The 26,230-nt window shown below is 44.9% G+C and overlaps 2 protein-coding genes across 6 annotated transcripts; one reads left to right on the top strand and one right to left on the bottom strand.

Annotated features, from left to right (window-relative positions):
- Positions 1-860: 860 nt before the first annotated feature.
- alg8 (ALG8 alpha-1,3-glucosyltransferase) lies at positions 861-12,918 on the bottom strand. Of its 2 annotated transcripts, none has more exons than XM_047378317.1 (13): positions 12,705-12,914; positions 11,263-11,341; positions 10,993-11,186; positions 7,035-7,144; positions 6,783-6,850; positions 6,542-6,668; positions 6,359-6,462; positions 6,163-6,283; positions 5,859-5,998; positions 5,318-5,457; positions 5,139-5,236; positions 1,583-1,655; positions 861-1,495 (listed from the first exon to the last, which is right to left on the bottom strand). In XM_047378317.1, the coding sequence occupies exons 1-13, from the start codon at positions 12,788-12,790 to the stop codon at positions 1,270-1,272; spliced, it is 1,566 nt and encodes a 521-aa protein (XP_047234273.1). In that variant the 5' UTR covers positions 12,791-12,914; the 3' UTR covers positions 861-1,269. The 2 variants fall into 2 exon arrangements, with proteins under 2 accessions (XP_047234273.1, XP_047234274.1); XM_047378318.1 differs by having other exon boundaries at positions 1,283-1,511; positions 12,705-12,918.
- Positions 12,919-16,154: 3,236 nt separating this feature from the next.
- On the top strand, positions 16,155-25,379 carry ccdc90b (coiled-coil domain containing 90B). Of its 4 annotated transcripts, XM_047380038.1 has the most exons (9): positions 16,155-16,318; positions 18,747-18,866; positions 19,160-19,263; positions 20,277-20,378; positions 21,377-21,418; positions 21,890-21,961; positions 24,136-24,189; positions 24,301-24,415; positions 24,516-25,379. In XM_047380038.1, the coding sequence occupies exons 1-9, from the start codon at positions 16,267-16,269 to the stop codon at positions 24,569-24,571; spliced, it is 717 nt and encodes a 238-aa protein (XP_047235994.1). In that variant the 5' UTR covers positions 16,155-16,266; the 3' UTR covers positions 24,572-25,379. The 4 variants fall into 4 exon arrangements, with proteins under 4 accessions (XP_047235994.1, XP_047235996.1, XP_047235993.1 ...); XM_047380040.1 differs by lacking the exon at positions 24,136-24,189; XM_047380037.1 differs by lacking the exon at positions 24,516-25,379 and having other exon boundaries at positions 24,301-24,474.
- The last annotated feature ends 851 nt before the right edge of the window (positions 25,380-26,230 follow it).

Genomic DNA, 26,230 nt, shown 5'->3' with positions numbered 1-26,230 from the left:
GATGTTCTGAACATGGAGTCATCCATCTGATCTGATGCAGCAATAAAGTCTTATTTAACTGGTGCGGTTTCAGTGAGCGGGTATTCCTGCTGGCAGGAGCTGGTTGTAAAACTTAGAAAATGGAGTCTGCAAGTTCAAAACATCATGGAATAAAAGACATTTCTTCAAATAAAGACAAAAAAACTCATTCTAATTCCAGATTTCACAAACTTTGTTAAAAAAGAGAATAGTTTAAAGTTTCTTTCCTTTTCAACTGCATCTAAAATAAAATCAGGATACAGAAATTATAAATTTCCAATGCAGAATTTTACTGAAATAAAAAGTTAACAGACCAGAGTTTCTGCATCGTGAAAATTCACAGATTGTTAATGAGGGTCAAGTTTCATGTTTCTAACGACTAAAATAAACATTTTCTCATCAAATCTCCAACATCCAGGTCACCTGGATCCCTGCATGCATTAAGTGTTTAAAGTTTTTATAGCTTGAACACCCGAGTCCAAAACTGTATCGAGGTCCAGTTTTAGATCCTGTAAAAAGAGTTCAAAAAGCTGTTTGCGCTTCATTATTTTATTCTTATGAACTTGAAACTTTGCAAGAAGCAGAATCACATTGATTAGAAATGTTTTTGAGTGCGCACAGCCATTTTGAGCACTTCTTCTCTCTTTTACTACATTTCCACTGGTTATCTGGTATATGTGCTTTCAGAAAATACTGCAACGTCAGCGAGGCGTACAAACGCGCTGTCGGCAGAGTCCTGCGTCGCCCCGAAGCACGACTATAACTGAGCCTTAAAGGGGTCAGGTCTAAGTCGGGACGGTTTCAGTACTCTAATGTTTCTAAGCAAGACAAACTCGACGGAGGGAATTTAATCATTTATTAAGAAAAACATTTTTCAGCAGCACTTTGGTCCTTGAAGTTTTCAATCCATCAGCTGCTATGCTTTCAGTTTCTCTGTGATCCAACATCATTTCTTCATGTTAAGGTTTTTTCCACATGAATCTGAAGGAGACTGAAGTTCTTCAGCATCATTTAAAAAAGAGGAGCAGCAGGATTCATTTTTATTATGGACTGTAGCTCAGCTGAACATTTATCAGGATCATGAGTTGGTGAAAACATGAAGTAGATGTGATCAGGTTTGTCTTCAGGTTTCCAGTAGTTCTGTATGTCCTCTGTCTCTCTCTGCCCTGAGTCAGTGTGTGTGTGTGTGTGTGTGTGTGTGTGTGTGTGTCCCAGAGGTAGGTGGCACCGGTCCGTGTGGACCCTCTGACCTCACAGCTGTTTGGGTTTCTCGTCCGAGCGCAGCAGGGTGACATACAGACGCAGGAAGGAGTAGCTGACTCCTGCTGCGCAGTACACTGAGGTCACCAGCAGGGGGAGGAATGGCAGCTTCTGTTGCCAAGGTGACAAAGGGAAGATGAACTCACATGCGATCGCCACAGCAACCAGCCCCAGCAGGTAAACGACCTCCAGAGGATGGAGCAGAGAACCCTGGGCCCTGAGAGGACAGTAATCTGATTACATTCAGACAGACTCAGGTTGCAGAAACAGAACCGAGCAGCGCCAGTGACAGGTGTATGTTTACCTGTGCAGCTTCCTGAGGGCAGTGAAGGAGAATATGGTGAACATCAGCATCAGACACACTTTGATCGGCAGCTCTGAAAACACATTTACGTTCAGGTCAGAAGATTCAGGAGAACTTCAACCAACATGAAGCAGGTCTGAGGGCTGCATCGCTGTTAAAGCTCTGAACGTTCAGTCGGGGTAAACTGGTCCACACATCTCTAATGATCCAAACAATAAAAGTCAAATCAAGCTTAGGGCCAGAACATATGAAACGTAAATAAAAGTCATAGCTCTCTGTCTGGGTGGTGGGGTCCACTTTTACTGTGAGAAACAGAACCAAATCAAATGAAAGTGAACTTGATTGGGTCCTCCAGGCTGTTCTGGTGTGAAGGCAGCCTTGGATTTAAAGGAAGGAACCACTCCAAACTCTAACAGCAGCTCCAGTGAGGAATCAACAGTCAGACCATCCAGGCAACTGAGAGTTAGGGAGCATTTGACTATTTTATTCTCTGCCTGTAGAAACATCTGCTGATTGTTTTGTGAAATTAAGACTGTATTCACACCAGGAAGTTCCCTTGGTCTGCTGGTTTGGTCCTGACATAAAGAGGACCTTATTTTTTATCGTTTGGTGCGGTTCACTTTAACAGTGAACTCTAACTCATAAACAAAGTCATGTGTGTGACGATTGTTGCTCCCGTTGGACAGAAATGAGGGGGGCGGGACAGAGCACAGACCAGGGAATGGAGGAAGACTGAAAACAGATGACCTCCTAACAAGTCAGGTTTGATGGTTCCTAAGGTGGACCAGCTGGAGACAATCACACATAAATAGCTGCTAAAGTTGCTCCTAACTGTGGAATGATGGCAGCTTTGGTTCAGCTGGAGGACATCACCAATGGAAGATGTCAGAGATCATCCTGACCTGCTGGGACATGATGATGCATGGGTCATCAGCTGGTTCAGATTGTCCAGGACAATCATCTTGGAGTTCTGCATGGAGCCAGTGGTCCAGAGGGAAACCAGGAGCAACCAGTTCCAGTTCTCACTACCCTGCGGTCCTTTCAACCAGAGCTTCTCAGAGGGAGCTGACTGACAGGTCAGCTATTTAACAGTCACCCCTGAACCGGGCCATGCCAGCCATATGGGTCGGTCTCATCCATACACTACGTGTCAAAAGTTTTAGAACACCTTCCTCATTTAATGGTTTTCTTTATGTTTGTGACTCTTTCCATTCTTCATAGATTCTGACTGAAGGCATCTAAACAGTGAATGAACTCATAAGGAATTATGTAGAAAACAAAAACTTGTAAAATAACTTTAAATATGTTTTATATTTTAGATTCCTTAAAGTAGCCGCCTTCGCTGTGATGACTGAAATATTAACCTTTGACCTTCTCTCAAAGAACCTCTGGGAAGGTCTTTCAAGACTGTTAGGAAAACCATCTCAGGTGACCACCTCATGAAGATCATGGAGAGAACGCCAAGAGATAATAGCTGTTTGCTACATAATCCCATGTGTTCATTCACAGGTTTGTTTGTCTCTGGTGAGAATCTATCATTTAAATAGTCCTGAAAATAAAGAGACCTTTTAAGCGAGAAAGTATATCTAAAACTTATGACCGGTAGTTTTTGTTGCGCAGATATAGAAAGTTTCCCCCAAACTGTGGTTCTCATTTGCAGCGAGGAGCTGATTTCTGAATGTAATCAGAGCTATGGACTGGACCCATACTTTTATAAGGGCCCCATCTGGATGTCAATATGCTTTAGTGAATAAACATTTTATTCAATATATGTGCAACATATTAGTGATGCACTGATGTGTCTCACTAATGCAATGTTAGCCTCCTCTACTCATAATTCCTTTATACTAGAATAATAAGAATAATTACTCTTTAATTATAATGGTGGTGTTGGGAGCAAACCTCCATCAGGCTCCATGGTGATGGTGGCTTCTAGATCATTAATGATGTGGCGTCCTGAATGATGGTAAAGATTTAAAGGACTTCACACAGTGTGTGTGGCAACAGTCTTCCTCATAGAAATATAGGAGACATATTCACATCATCATAATGATCAGCAATAAGCTATGATTGAGCTTAGTGCAGCCGCTAGATGGCGCCATTTGGTTTAGATTCACACATTGTAGAACTAAATGGGTTCGACCCGACAACCTTTTTATTTTCAGCCTGGTTTGAGTCGCCGATTCATTCAAGAAGTTGTTGGTTTGCTGAATTTCACTACAAACATCCCTCATGATGTGCAGACACAGTGTCTCTTGCCGTTTTTCCGCCAAAAGGAACCAGTTCGGACCGTCACAGCACCGTTGCCATGGTTATTTGGACACGTGGTGGGTGTCATCCGGCTCCTTATACTACTTTGCATATGTGTTTTCGGGCGGAGACCGGGTGGTCCAAGCGCTACGTGCAGCTACGTAGAATCCACCACAGAGTGGATGTATGAAGGCTACGTGTGCACATGTCTACGACCGGTTTAGTACATCTGAATTTTTTTGTTTCAGAATTTCTTCCTACCACAAACGTTTAGTATGAAAGCTGCACACTCTTCACTACATGAGGCCCCAGAGCTCCATCTAATTGAGCGACCTTGGACTCTGGATATCCAGCAACTGTGTGATGCCATCATGTCGATAAGGACCAACATCTCTGAGAAATGTTCAAGGTATCTTCAAGATATGAAACTGACGAGATTTAGGGCAGGAGGCCCAGCCCAGTACTAACACAGTGAGAAGACCAACTGTAGAGGGAATGTGTCCTCAGATTAATGTTCTGACAGCGGGAGCAGTGAAACCACTACAGTAAAACAAGGACTGATGGCCGCTCACACTGAGCCTGGTTCTGGTTCTGCTGGAGGTTTCTTCCTGTTAAAAGGGAGTTTTTCCTCTCCACTGTCGCTACATGCATGCTCAGTATGAGGGATTGCTGCAAAGTCAACGCCAGTGACTGTCCACTGTCTCTACATGCTCATCCAGGAGGAGTGAATGCTGCAAGTCACTGACTGGATGCAATCTGCTGGGTTTCCTTAGATAGAAAAACTTTTTATCCAATTTGAATAAATAACTGAATCTGACTGTTTGATGATTAGGATTAACTGGAATGTATGAACCTGACTTTGTGAAGAACCTTGAGACGACATGTGTTATGAATTGGCGCTATAGAAATAAAACTGAATTGAATTGTGTGTAAAAAGTGAGACTTCCAGCAGCTTCTGCGTCTCTACTGACACAGCTGTCTTGAGGAAAGATTACACAGAGTAATAACCCGGTCAGAACTGGAGAAGGCCATAGAGCGTTGCTGAGAGTCTGCAGCTGTACCGTGCTGGAAGTGTTGTATTTAAATCCCTCAGTGGACTACCAGTCTGTAGGTCTCCAACTGCCTCCTCCTCTCTTCACCTAGTTCACATTAGAGCTCGAGACGCTGCAGTCACTGCTTTTCTCTTGGGTGGACATTGTGTTATGGATGCCTGAGCAGGCGTTCAGGAAGTGGAGTCATCACTCTTTGGGAACTTTTGGCAATAAAAACGAAACGTTTCTGTAGCCCTGCAGCACATCCTGTTTACCTGCGGGGGTGTAGAGCAGCGGGAACAGGGAGTAATGTCCCGTGGTGGTCAGGACCAGAAAGATCCCAGCATCCTCTCTGCTCTCCACCGCCAAGATGCTGCAGGGAGAAAACACACATGTGGAGTCACATCCATCCAGAGCAATATTATTTGCCCTGCAGCGGAACATCGGGTCAGACCTGAGCGGAAGGATGGCGATAAGGATGGCCTTCTCATGAACGTGCCAGCCGAACATGAAGGAGCCCAGAGCGCAGAGCAGCAGGCAGCGCAGGAAAGCCCGGTTGCTGCGGGGACGCCGCCAGATGGAGACAACCGCCGGCTGCAGAGAGAAAAACGTGTTTCACATCGTGGAATAAAATCACTCCCACTCTGATCTGGTTGAAACTGGGATTAAAGACGTGAACCACATTTCTTGATTATAAGTAACAGCTGTCAGCTTTGCCTGATTTAAAAATGATATTTATGACCTCTATTATCGCCAGACTCAAAGCTGCAGATGTATGGCGCACGCTCCTGAAACAGAACCGAACCACAGCTCCCAACGATCCGTCTACAGTTTATTCTGACATACAGCAGAATCAGGAGGAATCTGGAGACGTTTAGCAGCACAAAGAATAAAACAATCTATCCAAGTCTGTCCCAGAGCAATGAGGAGAACCTCCAGCAGGATTTTCTGATGCATACCTCAGTCCACAACGGACCTTTATGGTTCTGACTCACCAGAACAGACAGAAGAGTGCAGACAAGAGTGATAGAGGGAGAGATGGACGGGAGGACCGAGTGCTGAAACTCCTGGACCAACCCGCCTGTCATGGAGGCTCGAGGAAGCTCCGCCTCGTCCAGCAGCTTCAGACGGACGCCTGAAAAAGAACAAAGTGTTAAAATCTTCTGAAACGCTTCGGGTTTCAGAACCACAGAGCAGTTTTATTTCTGGATTACAGTTCTGATGAGCTGCTGCTCACAGTAACTAGCTCAGGCTGATCAATAAATGAAACCAGTTTCCGAGATGCAGACGCTGCCTCACCGAGCACTGCCAGAACTTTATCCACAGTGTTGTAGAGGGCCCAGATGTTCGGGGCCCAGTAGGCATGGCAGAGGCCCCGTTTAAAGGGGAAGAGCCGCGACAACACCTGAGAGAGTTGGCCCTGAAAACACCACGCATCATCATCAGGTCTGAAAGGGAGGAAACGGCTGCCGGGTCAGAGGTAGGCAGGACTCACCATGACAACGAAAGGTCCGAAAGACACGGCGAAGACCGAGATGACGATGCTACTCAGAGCCAGCAGACGCAGCGGGCGAAAGCTGCTCCACCTGATGGAGCTGTCTGCGAGAGAAGAACCAACAGGAAGAGAAAGAACCCACGGCAGTCAGAAACAGAACCTTAAAGCAGCTCACAGCCTTACCTCTGTGGTCCTGAGTGAAGCAGAAACTCCTCAGCAGAAAGATCCCGAAAGCAGGAGCAACGTACAGGTATATGTGCTTCAGGTTGAGCAGAATGGCAAACAGCAGCGCCCCCTGCAGGTGCTGAGACTGATTCACACACAGGAAGAAACATTTGTTAGAGTGACTTCATCCTGACAGCTGACCTTTCAAAGTAAGAGTCTGTTTAATACTGCAACAGGAAGTCAGAGCAGGTGTTTCTACCTGCAGGTGTTTGGCCACTGACAGCAGCAGGAACCCGAACAGGAAGCCGTTATACTGGAAATGAACATCTGACAGGAAACATGAAGGAAAACTCTTCTAACGTCGTCTTTGATCTGGACTGCCAGAGTGTCTGAATTAGACCGACTAAAGGGTGAACTCATTGTGGTCATGTCTCTGGAGGTCTGATGGTCCAGCGCTGTCTGAGTTCAGGAGAAGCACCTGAACCCTCCAGGAGCCAGAGCTGAAGGATACGGTCCACGATGAGGAGGCCGAAGTTCCACAGGAGCAGCACGGCCAGGATGAAGGACGGCCGGTTCAGAACATCCTGAGAACCCTTCAGGCCCTGAACGCACCTGCAGCACCTGTAGGACAGAAGAGCCAATCAGGATGGAGGAAGCCTTGGGGAGGCGGAGACACAGAGGCTTTCAATGGAAACAGAGACAAAATGAACTTGTTTGATGTTTCAGGGATGAGGAGCAGAAACAGAAACATTTCTGTAAAAATGATCCGATTCAGGGTCACTGAGGGAAAAATCTGCCGAAATCCAGAAAAAAACCATGAAGGACCTTCAGAAAGTTGGAGAACTGCTGAACCGGACCGTGTTCTGCGATCTGGACAAAGTCTGGATCACAGAAAGAAAATAGCAAAAAACAAATGAGACCAAAGGTCAACAGATAAAACAGAGAACATGTTCCTCTCTCCCAGAACTACAAAAACAAAACGACGTCATTATATTCTTGATGCACGTGATGCGCAGACCTTTTTACTTGAGTTGTTTCTGACAGCTGATGCATCCAAACTTCACAGTAGGATGAACCTATCAGAACTTACCAAGAGTTCTTGTAAAGTTTAAACTTTGTTCTCGCGTCTCGAAGAAAAGAACCAATTTCTCAGTTCTTGTGGAGTTTCTAGAAAAAAAATGACAAGAACTAAGAAGCAAATAAAATGTTAGGAGCTGAAATCCAATCAGATCTAGTTTTGGTTGAGTGGAAAGGCGGGACAGCTGGAAAACTAACCAATGAGACTTCATTTTCTTGAGCGGCGGGAAGTGAATAAAAGCACAAAGTGGAGATCACGTGTCCCTGGAGGAGACTGCACAGCTGCACCTTCTGGGATGAAAGCATTCAAAAACAACAACCAGGAACCAAGAAATGGGAGGAAACATTTCTTGCCATTGTGAAGACGTGTTCCCAGCATGTGGAGCCACAGTAACGCAAACCGGAAGAGACATCCGGAAGAAGGGTGTCCTGGGACCAGCGAGTAGTTCAGCATGCTAATCCTAACACTATATCCTGAGCTACAGAGTGGTGGATCCGGTGAAAAAGAAGTACGTTTATGGACAAGTTAGAAAAGCTTTGGACCAGAATCAGCTTCATGCTTTTCAGCAGACAGGAGAGGTTCTGGTTCTGGAGCTCTCGGGGCTCAGTTACAGTCCCGCTTCGGGGTGCTGCGCAGGACTCGGCTGACAGCGCGCGAGCCTGAAGAAGCTCTGTAGGCGTTTACGGTTGACGCTGACGTAGCTGCAGTATTCTCCTGTGGAACCAGCTCCCAGTTTTAGTCCGTGAGGCAGACACCCTGTCTACTTTTAAGGCTAGGCTTAAAACTTTCCTTTTTGATAAAGCTTATAGTTAGAGTGGCTTAGTTTATCCTGAGCTATCTTCCTTATTTTTTACCTCCGTCTCCTTCCCTCCCTGTTGGTTGGAGTAAGGTGGAGTCAGGTTTAGCCAAAACCGGCTCAGTTATGGTTAGAGTCTTTTCTCTTCTGCTCTCGATGGGGTCAGACGCCTTTCCACTCTCTCCTTGATCCTCCCCCATTTTTGCCCTGCTTCAGCTTTTTGTCTGTGTTTTTCTTAGAGCTTCTATTCACATATCCTCTTAATTTGTTCATTATGGATTTGGTCAGCTGGTCTCTCAACGCAATCAATCAAATTTCTTGTCCAGACGGGACGTTCTTCTCCGGATACGTAATGGATTCCTGGCAGCAGTGGAAGATTGTGTGCCTGACAACAACGTCATTCGAGGACGTGGAAGATTTGTACATAATTGGATTTCTGATAACAGGATTTCTGCTTTTTGGAGTTGGTTTATCGAAAGATTTGTAAAACATCGGCAGCTGTTCAAAGCACTCCAAAGCTGCCTTGGATGTTTGAAGAGATCTTTAGAGCTCTCAGCACTTAAACTAATATGTTAAGAGAGTAGAATCGCAAGCTGGATGCGATCCTTAAACAGAATCGGAGGCTGGCTGCGTTTCCTGGACTCAAAGGTGATATGATTTAATCTTGGAGAATGTTGTTTGCTCAGGATCTACTGAAAGTACCAAAACTTTGGCTATTTGGATTTGAAATTGAGAAATACCAGAAAGACTTTGAAGGCAGGTGGAAAATCACAGCCAGCCTGAACTAAAACATTTATTGTTTGTCTAATTCAGGCGCCCCGATACGGCCTCCAGACTTCTTATCAAAACATTTCTCCTGGATGTTCTGTAAACACGACGCTCTGCCCCAGCAACCCCCCTCATCTATGAACTGAACCTTATGGTCGTTTGATAAAACTTCCATCTCTTTTTCAAGGACAATGACACCTTCGTCAGTGTTGACCGTCTAATTCTTTGCACACATGATCATACTTAAATATTGGCACCCTCACGAGTCCACCATGCCCCTGCAAAATCTTTGCTTATGTGTGTTGCTTTCCCATGTTCCTTATTTTTTACCTAAATGTGGATTTCATTTATTCATTTCTTCTCCTTTTCGTAGATTTTTAGATTTACCAGTGAAAGGAAAATAATACTAGTTTCTTAAAAAATTTGAACAAAAGCTGTTTTTACACCAGTGACTCATCTTCCTTAGTCAGAACTCAGTGATTAGTTAGTTAAATTTAAATGGATGTAAATGACTGTTATTATGGGACTACAACTGCATTATACCAGCGAACCCAAGGATCTTTCTCTCTCAGCACAAGATGCTTTCCCTACATAGAGGACTTAATGATATAATTACCTCTTTAGAAAGACCAGCTCTTACCAGTAAAACCCAAAGGATTATTAATGTTTTCTGTATCATTGTAATGTTGGCCAGAGATTTTTAGATTTCTCAGAAGGATTCATAGATTTTTTAATTTCTTAGAAGGATTGTAGTATCATTTGATTGGTTTTTCTGTGTTTGTATCTGTATTTATTTTCTTTGTGATTGTAATTGTATTTGTATGTACAGCGCTTTGAGGGTCTCGTTACTGAAAAGTGCCTTACCTTACCTTAGAGTGGCTTAGTTTATCCTGAGTTATCTCTGTAGTTATGCTGCTATAGGCTTAGGCTGCTGGAGGACATAATGACCACTTTCACCCTCTTCGCTACATTCTCACACTACTCTCCAATTTTGCATTGTTTGCTGTTATTTCAACTTTTAACTTTGTTCTCTCTTTTCTCTTCCTAGAAGCTACACCTGGCCTGGCTCTGTGTCTACCTGTGACACCTTTCTGGAGAGGGGAATTGTCCGAGCTTCTGCTGGCAACAACTTAATGCTCACCTTCTACAGATGATCCACATAGCCCTGTCTTTCAGTGTTTAACCCTTTCTCTCTCCTAGACATGGCTACTGACTGAGCTTCTACTGTGACTAACTCTATGTTCTCTCTTTCAGACTCTAACATTGAAAACTGGCTCAGAGTTTATCTGTTCTTTCTTTCTAGATGAAACGACTAAAGGAGCTACATCCATTAACATTTACTTTTCCTTCCCATAAAAAGTACTCCTGGATCAGTGCTTCTTTAGTCTCTTTGTGTCTCTGCTCTGTTCTCTCAAACCTCCAGTCGGTCGTGGCAGATGGCCGCTCACACTGAGCCTGGTTCTGGTTCTGCTGGAGGTTTCTTCCTGTTAAAAGGGAGTTTTTCCTCTCCACTGTCTCTACATGCATGCTCAGTATGAGGGATTGCTGCAAAGTCAACACCAGTGACTGTCCACTGTCTCTACATGCTCATCCAGGAGGAGTGAATGCTGCAAGTTACTGACTTTAGTAAAATCTCACTTTAATTCTGTTTCATGCTGGAATAAATATAAAGAAATGGCTTTCCTTCAAGATGTCTGAGGCCCTAAATAACCGTCCTCTTTGACTTCATCCTTCAGGAAACTAAAACTGACTCAACTGTGAATAAAACTGAACTAAAATGTTCTGTCTCTATAAGCACTGATCAGTTTAACAGGATTCTGGACTCACTCTCTGACGGCGTAGATAAAAACCAGGTCGGTGAAGACAACCGAAAGTCTCTGGAACAGCACCGCGGATGGGCTGTTGTAGTTCAGATTCTCCACCTGCAGCAGGTTTCTATCGAAGTGCTGCGCCGCCTGTGACAGACCGAACTCGAACCAGGCAAACAGCGGCGGGTAGTCCAGAGTCCACTCAGAGGTGTTCTGGAAACAGATCAGGCAGATTTAAAACATAACAGGAGACTTCTGATCCTGAAATCCAGGTCCAGCTAGTACTGACCTCATGATACCACCTGGACACCGGCAGGCTGTGTGTGATGGCCAACCAGTTCCTGTGGACCTCAAAGTCTGTGGAATGACTGTAGAAGACAGACAAGATGGGATAACCGCTGTTCCAAAATCATAAAAAAAAGTGATTTTATTTGGCCTGAGACCCACTAAGATGGGAGTCCATTTTGACAAATCAGAAGCCTTTAAATGGCATTTTCACACACTGAACAAAAGTTTCACAAACTGTGTTTTCTATTTATAATCTGACATTAGTGCAGAATAATTCTGTCCGGGTCTGACCCATGTCGGTGGTGCAGTTGTCAGGATTATAATTATGAAGAAGATTTTAAATGTCAAAGGTTCAGAGTCATGAAATTTAGCAGAATAGCCCTTTGGTCTGGGCTAAATCAGACGCTAGCTTCAGTGTGTTTTAAACTAACTACATTACTGTCAGGCATGCAGCAGCATCTTCAGAAATTAGAACAGCGCTTCTTTGACCTTTTAGAATTGGTACCACCTTACTGAACACTGCTGAAGTACTACTTTACTGTCGAGACTGGGTTTTATCTAGTCCACAGTCAGCTCAGCCATTTACCAAGACATTTTAGATCACTTCATGCTTCCTTCTACTGACAAGCTTTACAAAGATTCATTCTCCAGCAGGACTTGGTACCGACCCACACTGCCAAAGGTACCAATGCCTGCTTTAATCACGATGGTAACACCAGCAAACTGATCTGCCAAAACCCTACAGAGAATCTATGAGCGGCTGTCCAGAGAAAGATGAGCGACACCAGAACCAACAATGCACACAGACTGAAGGCCGATATTAAAGCAACCCTCCAGCAGAACCACAGGCTGCTACAGGAGAGTATATACTGTACAGTACAGGGACATATTGTTCAAAAGGAACACATTAAAATCATTTTTACTGATCAGATGTAAAGTTTTCTGGGAAAGTAAATTTTGGTTTTTAATTGAACCAGAAACACTAAAATGATCAGAAATAAACATTTAATAATTATCTCTATGTGGGAACAGCAAATGTAGATAACAACTCAACTTTTTGAAACGAATAGCCGAAATAAATGAAAATTTCGATCAAATTAAATAATTTGAGAACTGCAGTCAAACAGCGCCATCTTCCGGCTCCCGCGGTACTCCGGCTTTGGGGTAAAACACGCCAGCTTATACCCAGAATAAACTTTTTCACACTTAATAAACATTTAGGACATTATCTACTCATATGTCCTTCCAGGCTAACACAGCTAGACCTTAATTGTATTATTTTTAAGGTTTATGCTTAATTTTAACCCTTCAGGACCGCCCAGTCAGGTCGCTAGCTGCTAACAGCCGGTTAGCCTAATGCTAAGTTTTCCTCTAAAATAAAGTCGTGGCTGTGAATCAGGACCGCTGGCTGGCAGCGGTCCACGGAGGAAAGTTTCCACTCACTAAGCGTTGATGAAGAGGCATTTGAGAAGAGAAACCCCAACAGCTAAAGCCACAAACCAGCTCCAACTGTCCGCCAACGCCGCCATGACAGCCAGTCTGCGGCGGGTTGAAGGCTGAAACTTTATTGAGATCAAGGAGACGGACAGAACAGAACCGGTTCCGCCTGTTTGGTTCTGTTTAAAAGCGGTCTGATGAACACATCTAATGCCTTGTTGTCGCTTTAACACTTTAAACACTTTATTTATCGCTTTTTATGTTTTCTAATTAAACACGTGGGTCATTACGTCATCAGACGCGTTTAATGGTGTTTCCTATAGTTGGAAATTCGACTGTCGTATTTTCAATAGTCAAAAAAAATAATTTTGTTGACGGACTCTAGTTAACCTCAGTTCTGTGGAGAAACGGAAACTTCGGAATAAAAATGGTTTGGAAGGAAAGTTTGACTCGCTTATTTAAATCAAAGTTTTCCCCTAATTACCTCAATTTCAACTATATTTCATATTTAATTTCCCAAAGGTTTCCCATGAAAAATAAAGTCTGGAAAAGATGTTTTTATTCTGAAAACAAGTTGGAATGGTAACATGGCAAAGTGGGCAAAGCTTCACTGAAATAATGTTCCTGCCACCAGATGAGGTTCAGAGTGATGATCCTGAGTGATGTCAGGCTGGAGCAGGAGATGGATAGGTGGATCAGAGCTTCATCTGCAGTAAGGAGGGTGTTGCTCCCATTTGTGGTGGTGAAAAAGTAGCTAAGCTGAAAGGGAACATCCTGAATTTACTACTCCCTCTCCGTTCAACCAATGCTCCTGAGATTTGAATAATTTGTGAAAGGATACAATAATGGATACAAGCTACTGAAAGGAGCTTCCTCTGTAGGGTTGATGGGCTCTGTCGTAGAGATCCGGAGAAAAGCTTCATCATCTAGAATGAGCTTGAAGTAGAGGTGCTGCTCCCCACATCAAAAGGACTCAGCTGGTATGGTTCATCTGATCAAGATGCCTCCTCCACACTTTTTAGGGGTTTTCCAGGAACATTCTACTGGGAGGACCAGACCAAGTCCTGGTGCTGGATGAGAGGAAAACAGTGGATGGATGGAAGTTTTTCTAGAATGTTTTAACCTGAGCTGCAGGAGTGGAAGAACATTAACATGAACAACTAAAATGAAGCTGGTTCCATATCATGCTGTTACCAGGGCTGCTCTGGGTTTTTCAGATCATTATCTAATCCACCTCATCCCAACCTACAGACAGAGACTAAGAGCTTCCAAACCCAAGGTTCACACTGTTAAGAAGTGGACTGAGGAATCAAAGCAGATGCTACAGGCCTGCTTTAAATGCACAGACTGGACTGTTTTTGAAACTTCAGCCACTGACCTAAACCAACTAACTGATGTGGTGACATCATACATCAGTTTCTGTGAGGACATGTGTGTGCAGACCAAGACCTTCTGCACCTTTGGGAACAACAAGCCATGGTTTACTCCACACCTCAGGAATCTGCGCAGGGAAAAGGAAGAAGCTCACAGCAGTGGAGATTGGGCGCGGTACAGGGTTAGGGTAAATAGGCTCTTTCAGTGCATGAAAACAAAGAAAGCTGGAGGACCTGATAACGTCTCCCCATCATGTCTGAAAGCCTGATCAAATCAACTCGCTCCGATCTTCACAAGGATCTTCAACAAGTCACTGGAGAAATGTGAGGTCCCCTCCTGCCTCAAACGATCCACCATCATCCCGGTTCCCAAGAAACCCACCATCCTAGGATTAAATGACTACAGGCCTGTAGTCCTGACGTCTGTGGTCATGAAATCCTTTGAGCGGCTGGTGTTGAAGCACCTGAAAGACATCACAGGCCCCCTGCTGGACCCCCTGCAGTTTGCTTACCGAGCAAACAGGTCAGCAGATGATGCTGTTAACTTAGGTCTACACTTCATCCTGCAACACCTCGACCACCCAGGGACGTACGCCAGGATCCTGTTTGTAGACTTCAGCTCCACCTTCAACACCATCATACCAGACATCCTCCACCAGAAGCTCACCCAGCTCAACGTCCCAGCCTCCACCTGTCAGTGGATCAACAGCTTCCTGACGGACCGACAGCAGCAGGTGAGACTGGGGAGCATCTTCTCCTGATCCAGATCAATAAGTACTGGTGCCCCCCAGGGATGTGTTCTATCCCCACTCCTCTTCTCTCTGTACACAAATGACTGCACCTCATCGGACTCGTCCGTGAAACTCCTGAAGTTTGCAGATGACACCACAGTCATTGGACTGATCCAGGACGGTGATGAGTCTGCATACAGACAGCAGGTGGATCGGCTGGTACACTGGTGTAGTGAGAACTACCTGGAACTGAACCCACTCAAGACTGTGGAAATGGTGGTGGACGTTTGGAGAACACCACCCCCATACACCCCCCTCACCATCCTCAACAACACTGTATCGGCCGTGGACCACTTCAGGTTCTTAGGAACCACCATCTCTGAGGACCTGAGATGGTCTTCACACATAGACACTGTTCAAAAGAAGGCCCAGCAGAGACTGTACTTCCTGAGGCAACTCAAGAAGTTCAACCTTCCACAGGAGCTGCTAGTCATCTTCTACACTGTCATCATTCAGTCTGTCCTGTCTTCATCCATCTCAGTGTGGTTTGGTTCATCCACAAAACAGGACAGGTCCAGGCTGCAACGAATAATCAGGACTGCAGAGAAAATAATCAGAGCTGACCTTCCCTCCATCCAGGACTTATACAGGTCTAGGGTCAAGAAAGGAGCTGCTAAAATCTCTGCAGAACCCACACACCCTGCACATAAAATGTTCAGAGCTTTACCTTCAGGTGGCGCTACAGAGCACTGTTCACTAAAACCAGCCGCCACAGAGACAGTTTCTTCCCCCAGGATGTTTCTCTGTTGAACATTTAATAGAGTACAAAACAACCTCATACTGAAGTTGCAATTCCACCTTGTATCTGTGTATACTGTATATACGTATTTAAGTACATAAAGATATATGCAGAACATATCTTATAACGCAAAAAAAAAAAAAAAAGACTAAAACAACAAAAAGAAACCCAGAGAGCGAAGTGTACCAGAGTCTAATTCCTTGTTTGTTGTATGTATGAACTTACAATAAAACTGATTCTAATTCATGCAAAAGGTGGAAATAAAATCTTCAGATGCTCTTCATGTGTGTTGTTTCTGATTGGCTGCTGTGCTCCACAGACAGCACAGTTAATGCATTAACATTTAAAATGTATTGTTAAATAAAGGATTCATTATTGTTCAACTTTTATTCTACCTCTTTGCCTTTATTGGTTATTAGTCAGTCATTTTCTACCGCTTATTCCATAGTGGGTCGCGGGGTTATTGGTTATTATTGGAATGTAATTTGAGTACAGTAGTTTTTTCTACCACTAGAGGGCTCCATGTCCTTTAATTCTGTGGAGTGTTGCAAATCCGGCGGCCTCTGAAGGCATCACTGTATGTCCCGTCAGGCTGCCGCGTGCTTTGGTAAAGTTCGGCTAAAGTTCGGCAGATACGGGTTCGGGAGAACAAGGCGACTTCCGGGATGAACGCGGTGTTGCTACGGTTTGTTGCGCCGAGGGTGGGCGCGTGGAGAGGTGAGCACCATGGGGTGGGGGCTCTGTTTGGATAAACTGTGATCCAGAAAGGTCAGGGGGTCAAACTGCGCATGTGCAGAGTTTGTTTTCAGAACCCAGACTGTTCTGTTGTTTATGATCAGTCCAATCATGCCTGGTGTTGTTCTGGAGTTCTGACTGTCAAGAGTTCAACAGAGAAACAGTCTGGAGGAAGAAACTGTCTCTGTGGCTGGTTTTAGTAAACAGTGCTCTGTAGCGCCACCTGAAGGTAAAGCTCTGAACATTTTATGTGCAGGGTGTGTGGGGTCTGCAGAGATTTTAGCAGCTCCTTTCTTGACCCTTGACCTGTATAAGTCCTGGATGGAGGGAAGGTCAGCTCTGATTATTCTCTCTGCAGTCCTGATTATTCGTTGCAGTCTGGACCTGTCCTGTTTGGTGGATGATCCAAACCACACTGAGATGGATGAAGACAGGACAGACTGAATGATGGCAGTGTAGAAGATGACCAGCAGCTCCTGTGGAAGGTTGAACTTCTTGAGTTGCCTCAGGAACTACAGTCTCTGCTGGGCCTTCTTTTGAACAGTGTCTATGTGTGAAGACCATCTCAGGTCCTCAGAGATGGTGGTTCCTAAGAACCTGAAGTGGTCCACGGCCGATACAGTGTTGTTGAGGATGGTGAGGGGGGTGTATATGGGTGGTGTTCTCTGAAAGTCCACCACCATTTCCACAGTCTTGAGTGGGTTCAGTTCCAGGTAGTTCTCACTACACCAGTGTACCAGCCGATCCACCTGCTGTCTGTATGCAGACTCATCACCGTCCTGGATCAGACCTATGACAGTGGTGTCATCTGCAAACTTCAGGAGTTTCACGGACGAGTCCGATGAGGTGCAGTCATTTGTGTACAGGGAGAAGAGGAGTGGGGATAGAACACACCCCTGGGGGGCACCAGTACTTATTGATCTGGATCGGGAGAAGATGCTCCCCATTCTCACCTGCTGCTGTCGATCCGTCAGGAAGCTGTTGATCCACTGACAGGTGGAGGCCGGGACACATATTCATGTGTTAGAATGGCCCAGTCAAAGTCCAGACCTAAACCCAATCAAGAATCTGTGGCAAGATCTGAAACCTGCTGTTCACCAGCATTCTTCATCTAATCTGACTGAGCTGGAGCTGGTTTGCAGAGAAGAATGGGCAAAGATTTTAGTCACTAGACGTGAAAAGCTGGTGGAGACGTACCCTTAAAGACGTGCAGCTGTAACTGCAGCAACACGTGGTTCTACAAACTATTGACTCAGGGGGGCTGAATACTTTTGCACAATGCCCTTTTCAGTTTTTTATTTGTAAAATTGTTTTAAATCATGTAAAAAAAATCATGTAAATCATGTAAGCCACTGTAGCAGGAAGCTGTAAATGAGGTGAATCTGCTGTATTGTTCATGATGATGTCAGCAGTCTAAATGATCATCTCCAACATCTGTGGAGAAGTTCTCTGGTGCTGCTATCTCCTCTCTAGCTTCTGAATGCAGCAGGAACCAGAGCTGCTCACATTCCAGGCTGGTGCTGAAAGCAGAGGGAACGACGCATTGATCTACTGGGAATGTCTGTTGGTTCCCACCATGATCCCAGAACCAAATCTACCTTTAACACTCCTCTCTTCTCCTCCACCAGCAGGCTCTGCTCCTCTGTTCACTTCGCTTTTCTCCACCTTTTTTCCTCCGATTTGTTTTAGTCATTTTACCGAACTAAACCTCATTCAACAAGAAGGAGATCACAGTGAAACACTGAATTTAATATTAATATGAATTAATAAGAAATAGATGCAGCATGAAAACAACCCGCATGGAGAGTCAACATAATAATAATCAAATCAGAATAATGATGATCATGTAAATAAGCTACGTTCAAACATGTTGATCCTGTGTGACAATTCATTTAATTTTGCTAAGTTTCATCATCATGATTTAAACATTTCTGAATCCAGTTAAATTTTATCATTGGTTAATTTCTCTCCACTGGGATTACTGGGAGCGCATTTTTTTCTTGGTCTTTTTCAAAAACCAATCACGGCTCTTTAGGATCAGTTAGGAGCTCTGAGAGACTCTGAGGATTGTTGAGGATAAGGGTCCTGAACGTTGCTTTGAACCCAAGTGATTAAACTCCTCCACCATCAGCACTTCTACTCCTCCACCCGTCTCCCTCTTATCAGCATGTAGTTGTAGGTATCTTGGACCTCGTCCAGGTCAGGTTTTGTCTGAAGGCGATTATGTACATTTTTCTTGTTCTGACATTAAAGTGAGCAGGTTCTTGTAGATGTTTCAGCTCAGAGCTTCTCCATGTAGAGCAAACAGGATGAGCATGATAACGAGCTGCACCTCCATCCTTTCAGAAGACATGATTCAGTTTGTTCTTTTTCTGTCCAAGAACCAAGTGGTTTACTGTGTGTGTTTTAGGTTTCCATGTGGGAACTCCATCAGTGACTTTTGACCTGAGAAAGGTTGAACTGACACCTCTGGAGCAGAGAAAACTGACCTTTGACTCCCACGCCATGGTGTTGGAGCTGGAGAAAAGCGGTGAGCTGCAGATGTCTGCTCCACTCAGGTGGAGGTGGTGCTGAACCTTTGTTCAGATCTCCTCTGGGAAGACCCGTGTGGTGATCCTCTCAGTTCAGCTCTGGTTGGAAAGCAGAATCGTGTTTTTATTGGTTCTGTGGATGATGGATGGACCGAATCCAAGAGGAAAACTTTATTTTGTCTGAAGATGTTTAATCAGAGTCTTGGTGTACGTTTGTTGTGTGTTTCTAGACCTTTCATTTGTTTGGTATGTTTAACTCTCCCGTTTATTAAATTTGTGTAATTTTGTGCAGGTTTGGAGAAGCGTCAGGCTGAGCTGATTGTTTCAGCTCTCGTCACGCTGACCACAGCCAACATGGACATAGTCTATAAGGACATGGTGACCAAATCCCACCAGGTAGGACAACAACGTCTGTCTGAGTCTTTATTAATAAGTTGTTTGCTGCAGATGAACAGAAGCTGCTTTCTGTTAGCAAGGTTTTAAAAAGTTACTGTTTTAAAGCTGCTGAAATTCTCCTTCAGTCATTTTAGGAAGATGCCAAGCAGAGTGCCGGAGCTTTCTCTGGATTTATGAAGCATAGAGAAACACATCACTGCCCCTTCCCCATCTGTTGCTGCACACTGCTGGTCAGATAGCTTAAAGAAGGCTACTGCATTTTTCTCTCCATTAGAACAAACATAAATGTACCTGTTTGGGAATACGTCTGGTTTAAAAAATCACCCACAAGGTTGGTGTGTAGCATGAAGAACCTCCACCCACCACTATCTAAGGTAACTGTTTACAGACAAGCAGCAGACTGCAGGCTAGCTGCCTGGGCAGAGAACCAGCTAATTAACCTGCTAATACCAGCTAGTTTGGCTCGTGTTTTATTTGTGTAGAAATGGTAGAAAAAGAGAAACAGCCAAAAGAAACAATATTTTGTGCAATTAGAAAACATTTACTTTAAAACTACATTTCAGCCTGAGTCTACGCATGAAAATGGTAATAAATCCATTTTGTTTTTACTGTAATAAAATGGTAAATGGCCTGTACTTATATAGCGCTTTATCAAGTCCCCAGAGACCCCAAAGCACTTTACGCTACATTCAGTCATCCACCCATTCATCCACCCATTCATCCACTGACAGAGGTGAGCTACATTGTAGCCACAGCTGCCCTGGGGCAGAACTGAGGCTGCCATATAATCGGCGCCACCGAGCCCTCTGACCACCAACCGCAGGTAAGGAGGGTGAAGTGTCTTGCCCAAGGACAGAGACAGACATAGTGGGGGCTCGAACCGGCAACCCACCGGTTACAAGATGAATCCCTGCCACCATCGCCATGGATAGAGAGAATCTTTGTATTTTCACTTCAGATTATCACAATTTTGCAGGACAAAAATTAAAAATGTTTTTTATTAACATGACTAGGAGATTGCGGTGCAGCAGATCATGTCTCACCTGGACTCCATCAGGAAGGACATGGTGATCCTGGAGAAGAGCGAGTTCGCCAACCTACGGTCTGAGAACATGGTAACTCCACGTCACACACAGGAGCAAGCAGAGCAAATCTAAACGGTGAACATGGAGAGAAACTGATTGAGAGCTGAAGACACTTCACAACGATATGAAGCCTGTGGAGCTTTCCTGGTGCTGGATTAATATGAGAAGAACTGCTGAGGTCATTAAAAGCCAGATACTCTCTGGTTGCCATAGTGATTCTCTTCTTCTCTGGTGGGGGGGATCTAGAGCCATAGTCTTTCATCAGACAGAAACAGACAAGAGTTTCAGCTTCGAACAAAGAGTCAGATGGTGAAGAGTAGCGTATCTGCAGTGTTTTCTTTAGGAGTTCTAGTGGGTTAAACAGAACCTTCAGGTCCAGTTTCTATAGAACCATGCAGAGCTGAAATCTACTGGGAGTTAATGAGTGTGGGCATGTCTGTCTGCACTCTGGGCTCTGATTGGACAGAAAACCGAGTCCTACAGCAGTGGGAAACACGCTGGCTGGAAGGTGACAGAAACACCTACGACAGGATGGAGAAACAAGTTTAAATCCAACAGGTTCTGAATATTTTACCGGGTCAGAACCTAAACATTCTATGGGAAAATCTGAGAAACCCTCAAACTTAAACTGTGATTGTGAAAAAACTGGAAAAGGGATGAAAATGATAACCGAGTCAGGTAAAGTCCAACTTCCTGTGACCTGTTTGAACTGCGATTGATGGTTCTGATGGAAGGGATGGCTCAGATATGGAGGTCCAAACAGGACTGGTTTTCTAATCATCAAACCAAAATCCTGTCTAGTTTATTGAGAATTTTTCTGATGTTGTTGAAACCATTGAGTGGAAGGTCAAGATTTGGCCCACCACTATAAGGCAGAAGGTCTGGTCCAGTAAGGGTTAAAAGTTCCGTCTGGTTTTTGGAGCAAGTCGCTTCATAAGAAACGTTTATGATTAGAAATGCAAAGATTATTGCAACTGTTTGTTTTTGGCTGTATTTGAAGGTCAGAATCTCCTGTTTTGTTCCTGCAGAAAATGAAGCGAGAGTTGGAGCAGCTGCAGAACAGACTGAAGGTGAGGAGGACACCTTCATAACATCTGATAAACATCTCACCTGTCAGAACACATGTCCACATAACCAGATGTTCTCTAGGCTTTTTGGACTGAACGTTTTTCAGAATCAGAAGTTTGTACAGACAAACAATTTGACTCCGGTACATTTTGCTCTCAATGAGGATTTTAAAAAATATATATATATAATAGTGGAAATGGAACATATTTTATATATGTACATATTTACACATTTGACTTTCCAATAGAATATAATGTGAGATCAGTCCAAATATGCATGGTGTTGTTCTGGATCTCTGACTGTGTTCATCAGAGAAACAACTTTCAACTGGATCTTTGGGGATTTTATTCAGCCAGTCATAAAGAAACAACTTGCTCCAGTTTTCAGTGCAAATAAACATAAACGAGGGCTGGTCCTGGACTTCAATATTCAGCCGGTTTGCTTCGAGATATTTACTGGAGGTTTGTTTTCAGGAGGAGAGCGAGAAGGTCCGAGCAGAAACCAAACTGGACATCAACCTGGAGAGGAGCAGGATCTCTGACATGGTGGGTGTTTGGAGCAGGTTTAGGACAGTGTTTATAAACTCATCAGAGTTCTTCAGATCCATTGTTGAAGTAGCTCCAGATATCTTCACCAACACCAAGAGCTGCCCTGAGTCACACACACTCGGTCTGAGTCACACACACTCGGTCTGAGTCACACACACTCGGTCTGAGTCACACACACTCGGTCTGAGGTCACACACACTCGGTCTGAGTCACACACACTCGGTCTGAGTCACACACACTCGGTCTGAGGTCACACACACTCGGTCTGAGTCACACACACTCGGTCTGAGGTCACACACACTCGGTCTGAGTCACACACACTCGGTCTGAGTCACACACACTCGGTCTGAGTCACACACACTCGGTCTGAGTCACACACACTCGGTCTGAGTCACACACACTCGGTCTGAGTCACACACACTCGGTCTGAGTCACACACACTCGGTCTGAGGTCACACACACTCGGTCTGAGTCACACACACTCGGTCTGAGGTCACACACACTCGGTCTGAGTCACACACACTCGGTCTGAGTCACACACACTCGGTCTGAGTCACACACACTCAGTCTGAGTCACACACACTCGGTCTGAGGTCACACACACTCGGTGTGAGTCACACACACTCGGTCTGAGTCACACACACTCGGTCTGAGTCACACACACTCGGTCTGAGTCACACACACTCGGTGTGAGTCACACACACTCGGTCTGAGGTCACACACACTCGGTCTGAGTCACACACACTCGGTCTGAGTCACACACACTCGGTCTGAGTCACACACACTCGGTCTGAGTCACACACACTCGGTCTGAGGTCACACACACTCGGTCTGAGGTCACACACACTCGGTCTGAGTCACACACACTCGGTCTGAGTCACACACACTCGGTCTGAGGTCACACACACTCGGTCTGAGTCACACACACTCGGTCTGAGTCACACACACTCGGTCTGAGTCACACACACTCGGTCTGAGTCACACACACTCGGTCTGAGGTCACACACACTCGGTCTGGGGTCACACACACTCGGTCTGAGTCACACACACTCGGTCTGAGGTCACACACACTCGGTCTGAGGTCACACACACTCGGTCTGAGGTCACACACACTCGGTGTGAGTCACACACACTCGGTCTGAGGTCACACACACTCGGTCTGAGTCACACACACTCGGTCTGAGTCACACACACTCGGTCTGAGGTCACACACACTCGGTCTGAGTCACACACACTCGGTCTGAGGTCACACACACTCGGTTTGAGGTCACACACACTCGGTCTGAGGTCACACACACTCGGTGTGAGTCACACACACTCGGTCTGAGGTCACACACACTCGGTCTGAGTCACACACACTCGGTCTGAGTCACACACACTCGGTGTGAGTCACACACACTCGGTCTGAGGTCACACACACTCGGTCTGAGGTCACACACACTCGGTGTGAGTCACACACACGGTCTGAGTCACACACACTCGGTCTGAGGTCACACACACTCGGTCTGAGTCACACACACTCGGTCTGAGTCACACACACTCGGTCTGAGGTCACACACACTCGGTCTGAGTCACACACACTCGGTCTGAGGTCACACACACTCGGTCTGAGTCACACACACTCGGTCTGAGTCACACACACTCGGTCTGAGTCACACACACTCGGTCTGAGTCACACACACTCGGTCTGAGGTCACACACACTCGGTCTGAGGTCACACACACTCGGTCTGAGTCACACACACTCAGTCTGAGTCACACACACTCGGTCTGAGGTCACACACACTCGGTCTGAGTCACACACACTCGGTCTGAGTCACACACACTCGGTCTGAGTCACACACACTCGGTCTGAGTCACACACACTCGGTCTGAGGTCACACACACTCGGTGTGAGTCACACACACTCGGTCTGAGGTCACACACACGGTCTGAGTCACACACACTCGGTCTGAGGTCACACACACTCGGTCTGAGGTCACACACACTCGGTGTGAGTCACACACACTCGGTGTGAGTCACACACACTCGGTCTGAGGTCACACACACTCGGTCTGAGTCACACACACTCGGTGTGAGTCACACACACTCGGTCTGAGTCACACACACTCGGTCTGAGTCACACACACTCAACCTAATCTCCATCAGATGTTTTTGGTGTTTTTGTCTTAGTTCACTGATCAGGAGAAGAAGCTGATGGAAGCCACGTCAGAGTTTTATCACAAGGTAACACCTGGAAGGCACACCTGCAGTACTGCTTGAAAACTCCCGGGGGCGTGCAGGTTCATCCTGCATGCATGTGATTGGTTGTTTCATGATGACATCATCTGTTTCCAGAAAGCCGACCTGGAAAACGACAACATGGAGATCAACAAGAAGATCGACCTGCAGGTGGCTTCACTCAAAACGGTGCTGGAGTCCCTGAAGCTGGAAACGATCCGATACCTGGCAGGTAGGCGTGGCAATGCTGTCGTCCGGTTCTGGTTCTGGAGAAACGGTGCTGTCCCTTAAAATATTCAGCATCGTGTTTTATGTTCTATGTTCCTTCACAGCCACCGTCTTCTCTTGCCTCGCCATCTTCCTGGGAGTCTACCGGTTCTGGAGGTAACGGATCAGCATCAGAACCAGGTCCAGAGCACCAGTCGATACTTCCTTAGTATTTTAGTAACAAAGATGTTACATTGCGGGTCAGAACGTCCCAGAAGAACAAATGAAGGCGAGGAAGACTTTGTTTCTGTGACCTGATGCGTAGAAGAAGTTGGATTATTTTGGAATGGTGTGTGACGTCGCCCTCTAGTGGCCGCATGGAGCAGGAGCAATTTATCTTGTTCTAAAATGTCATAAAAAGCTGATTTTACTTCTTTTCTGTACTGATGGTTTCTTTTTGATGGGTTCTGCTCAGAACATCCAGACAGGTCCGGTTCAGGTATGAACACACCTGGATCAGTCAGAACCACTCAGTGAATAAATCAGTTTAATAACAAACCCAAAACCTTCTAATATGCTTGAATCGCACCAGCTACTGGATTCCCTTGTTTCAACCAGAACCCTGAGAAATTCTGCACGTTGTCATGACAATGGAGTTGGTTGCAAAGAGCTAACATGGCGTTATTTCTCTAAACAAACTTTGTTTTTCATCCAGAACTACACATGAAATGAATTAATTTTTCAGAAATATCAAATAAAAAGGAATGAACCCGTTTCAGAACATTTGGGTTTACCTAAGCCCACTAAAGGTCAGATGATACATATAAGGCCTTCAACACCTGATTAAAGTGTTTTTGAAGTGAACTGGTTCTCCTCTTTGTTTCCATTAACCCTTCAGGAACCTTTATTGTGAACATACACTTTTTACCCTTAGGGCTCTTCATTGTATCTCTTATAAAAGTGTAATAAAACTTTAATATTTAAATCTTTCCAACAGATTCAGACCTATCAATAAATATAAAGTTTTCATATTTTTAAATTCTTTTGTTTGTATGCCCTCTTTGTCCTGAAACCCTAAAACAATATGTAATATTTTCTAAAAAATTAACACTAAAGTGGAATATTTTGGATGCAGGTGGTACAGCCTTGACTAAGTCAAAAATTGATAACAAGATTGATTTTGATGCATTATTATTTTTGGAGCAATGGGAATTTTTTTATACAAATTTACATTTTTATGGTTTAGGTCCCAAAACTGTACCTCTTATAAAATTTTAATAAAAAGGTTTCTCGTATTTTTCGGGGATTTTTTCCATGCATACATCATAGATTACGGTAAGGTCCGTTTCGCATACATGTGCTCCACATTTGGAACACTGGTCCCACACAGGACCTTCCAGGAAGGTCCTGGCTGTGGTTCCTTCACAAACCCAGATTGCTGATTCTGAGTGAGACGTGAGTTGGTCCTGGAGTCAAGAGAGGAGGAGGAAAGTCTGGCAGGACCTCTTCACACATCAAGAGGTCCTGCAACCGTGCAAAATTCTCAATTTTTGATCTCCATGGAAATCTCCACTCCTCCATTGCCTCATCTACTTCTTCCTCCACTTTTCTCCTGTTCTGGTGAGCACCAGGTCAAAATCCTCCTGGAGTTCTTCTGGACCCGACCTCAGAGGACTGTAGCTGTAGGACACCAGTGCTCCACCTCCTGATCACAGTAAAGGTTCAGATTAGATGTTCTACTGGGTCAGAAGTGAAGAGACTGGAAGAGTTGTTAAATCAGTGACATTTAAAGTTTAACTGGGATTAATTTTGCAGAGCTATTCTTTTCATATTCACTGAA

Source organism: Girardinichthys multiradiatus, chromosome 11 (assembly GCF_021462225.1).
Source record: "Girardinichthys multiradiatus isolate DD_20200921_A chromosome 11, DD_fGirMul_XY1, whole genome shotgun sequence".
NCBI classification, from domain to species: Eukaryota; Metazoa; Chordata; class Actinopteri; order Cyprinodontiformes; family Goodeidae; genus Girardinichthys; species Girardinichthys multiradiatus.
The sequence above is the reverse complement of the archived record's forward strand: the minus strand, read 5'-3'. Positions and strand labels throughout refer to the sequence as shown.

Coding starts and splice junctions, on each gene's coding strand:
- alg8 (XM_047378317.1), bottom strand. CDS start 12,790: ATGGCGGCGTTGGCGGACAGTTGGAGCTGGTTTGTGGCTTTAGCTGTT. Junction 5,237..5,317: donor ATCGCCATCCTTCCGCTCAG/GTCTGACCCGAT, acceptor TTCTCCCTGCAG/CATCTTGGCGGTGGAGAGCA. Junction 1,656..5,138: donor GCTGCTCTACACCCCCGCAG/GTAAACAGGATG, acceptor ATGTGTTTTCAG/AGCTGCCGATCAAAGTGTGT.
- ccdc90b (XM_047380037.1), top strand. CDS start 16,267: ATGAACGCGGTGTTGCTACGGTTTGTTGCGCCGAGGGTGGGCGCGTGG. Junction 19,264..20,276: donor TGGTGACCAAATCCCACCAG/GTAGGACAACAA, acceptor TAACATGACTAG/GAGATTGCGGTGCAGCAGAT. Junction 20,379..21,376: donor ACCTACGGTCTGAGAACATG/GTAACTCCACGT, acceptor TTGTTCCTGCAG/AAAATGAAGCGAGAGTTGGA.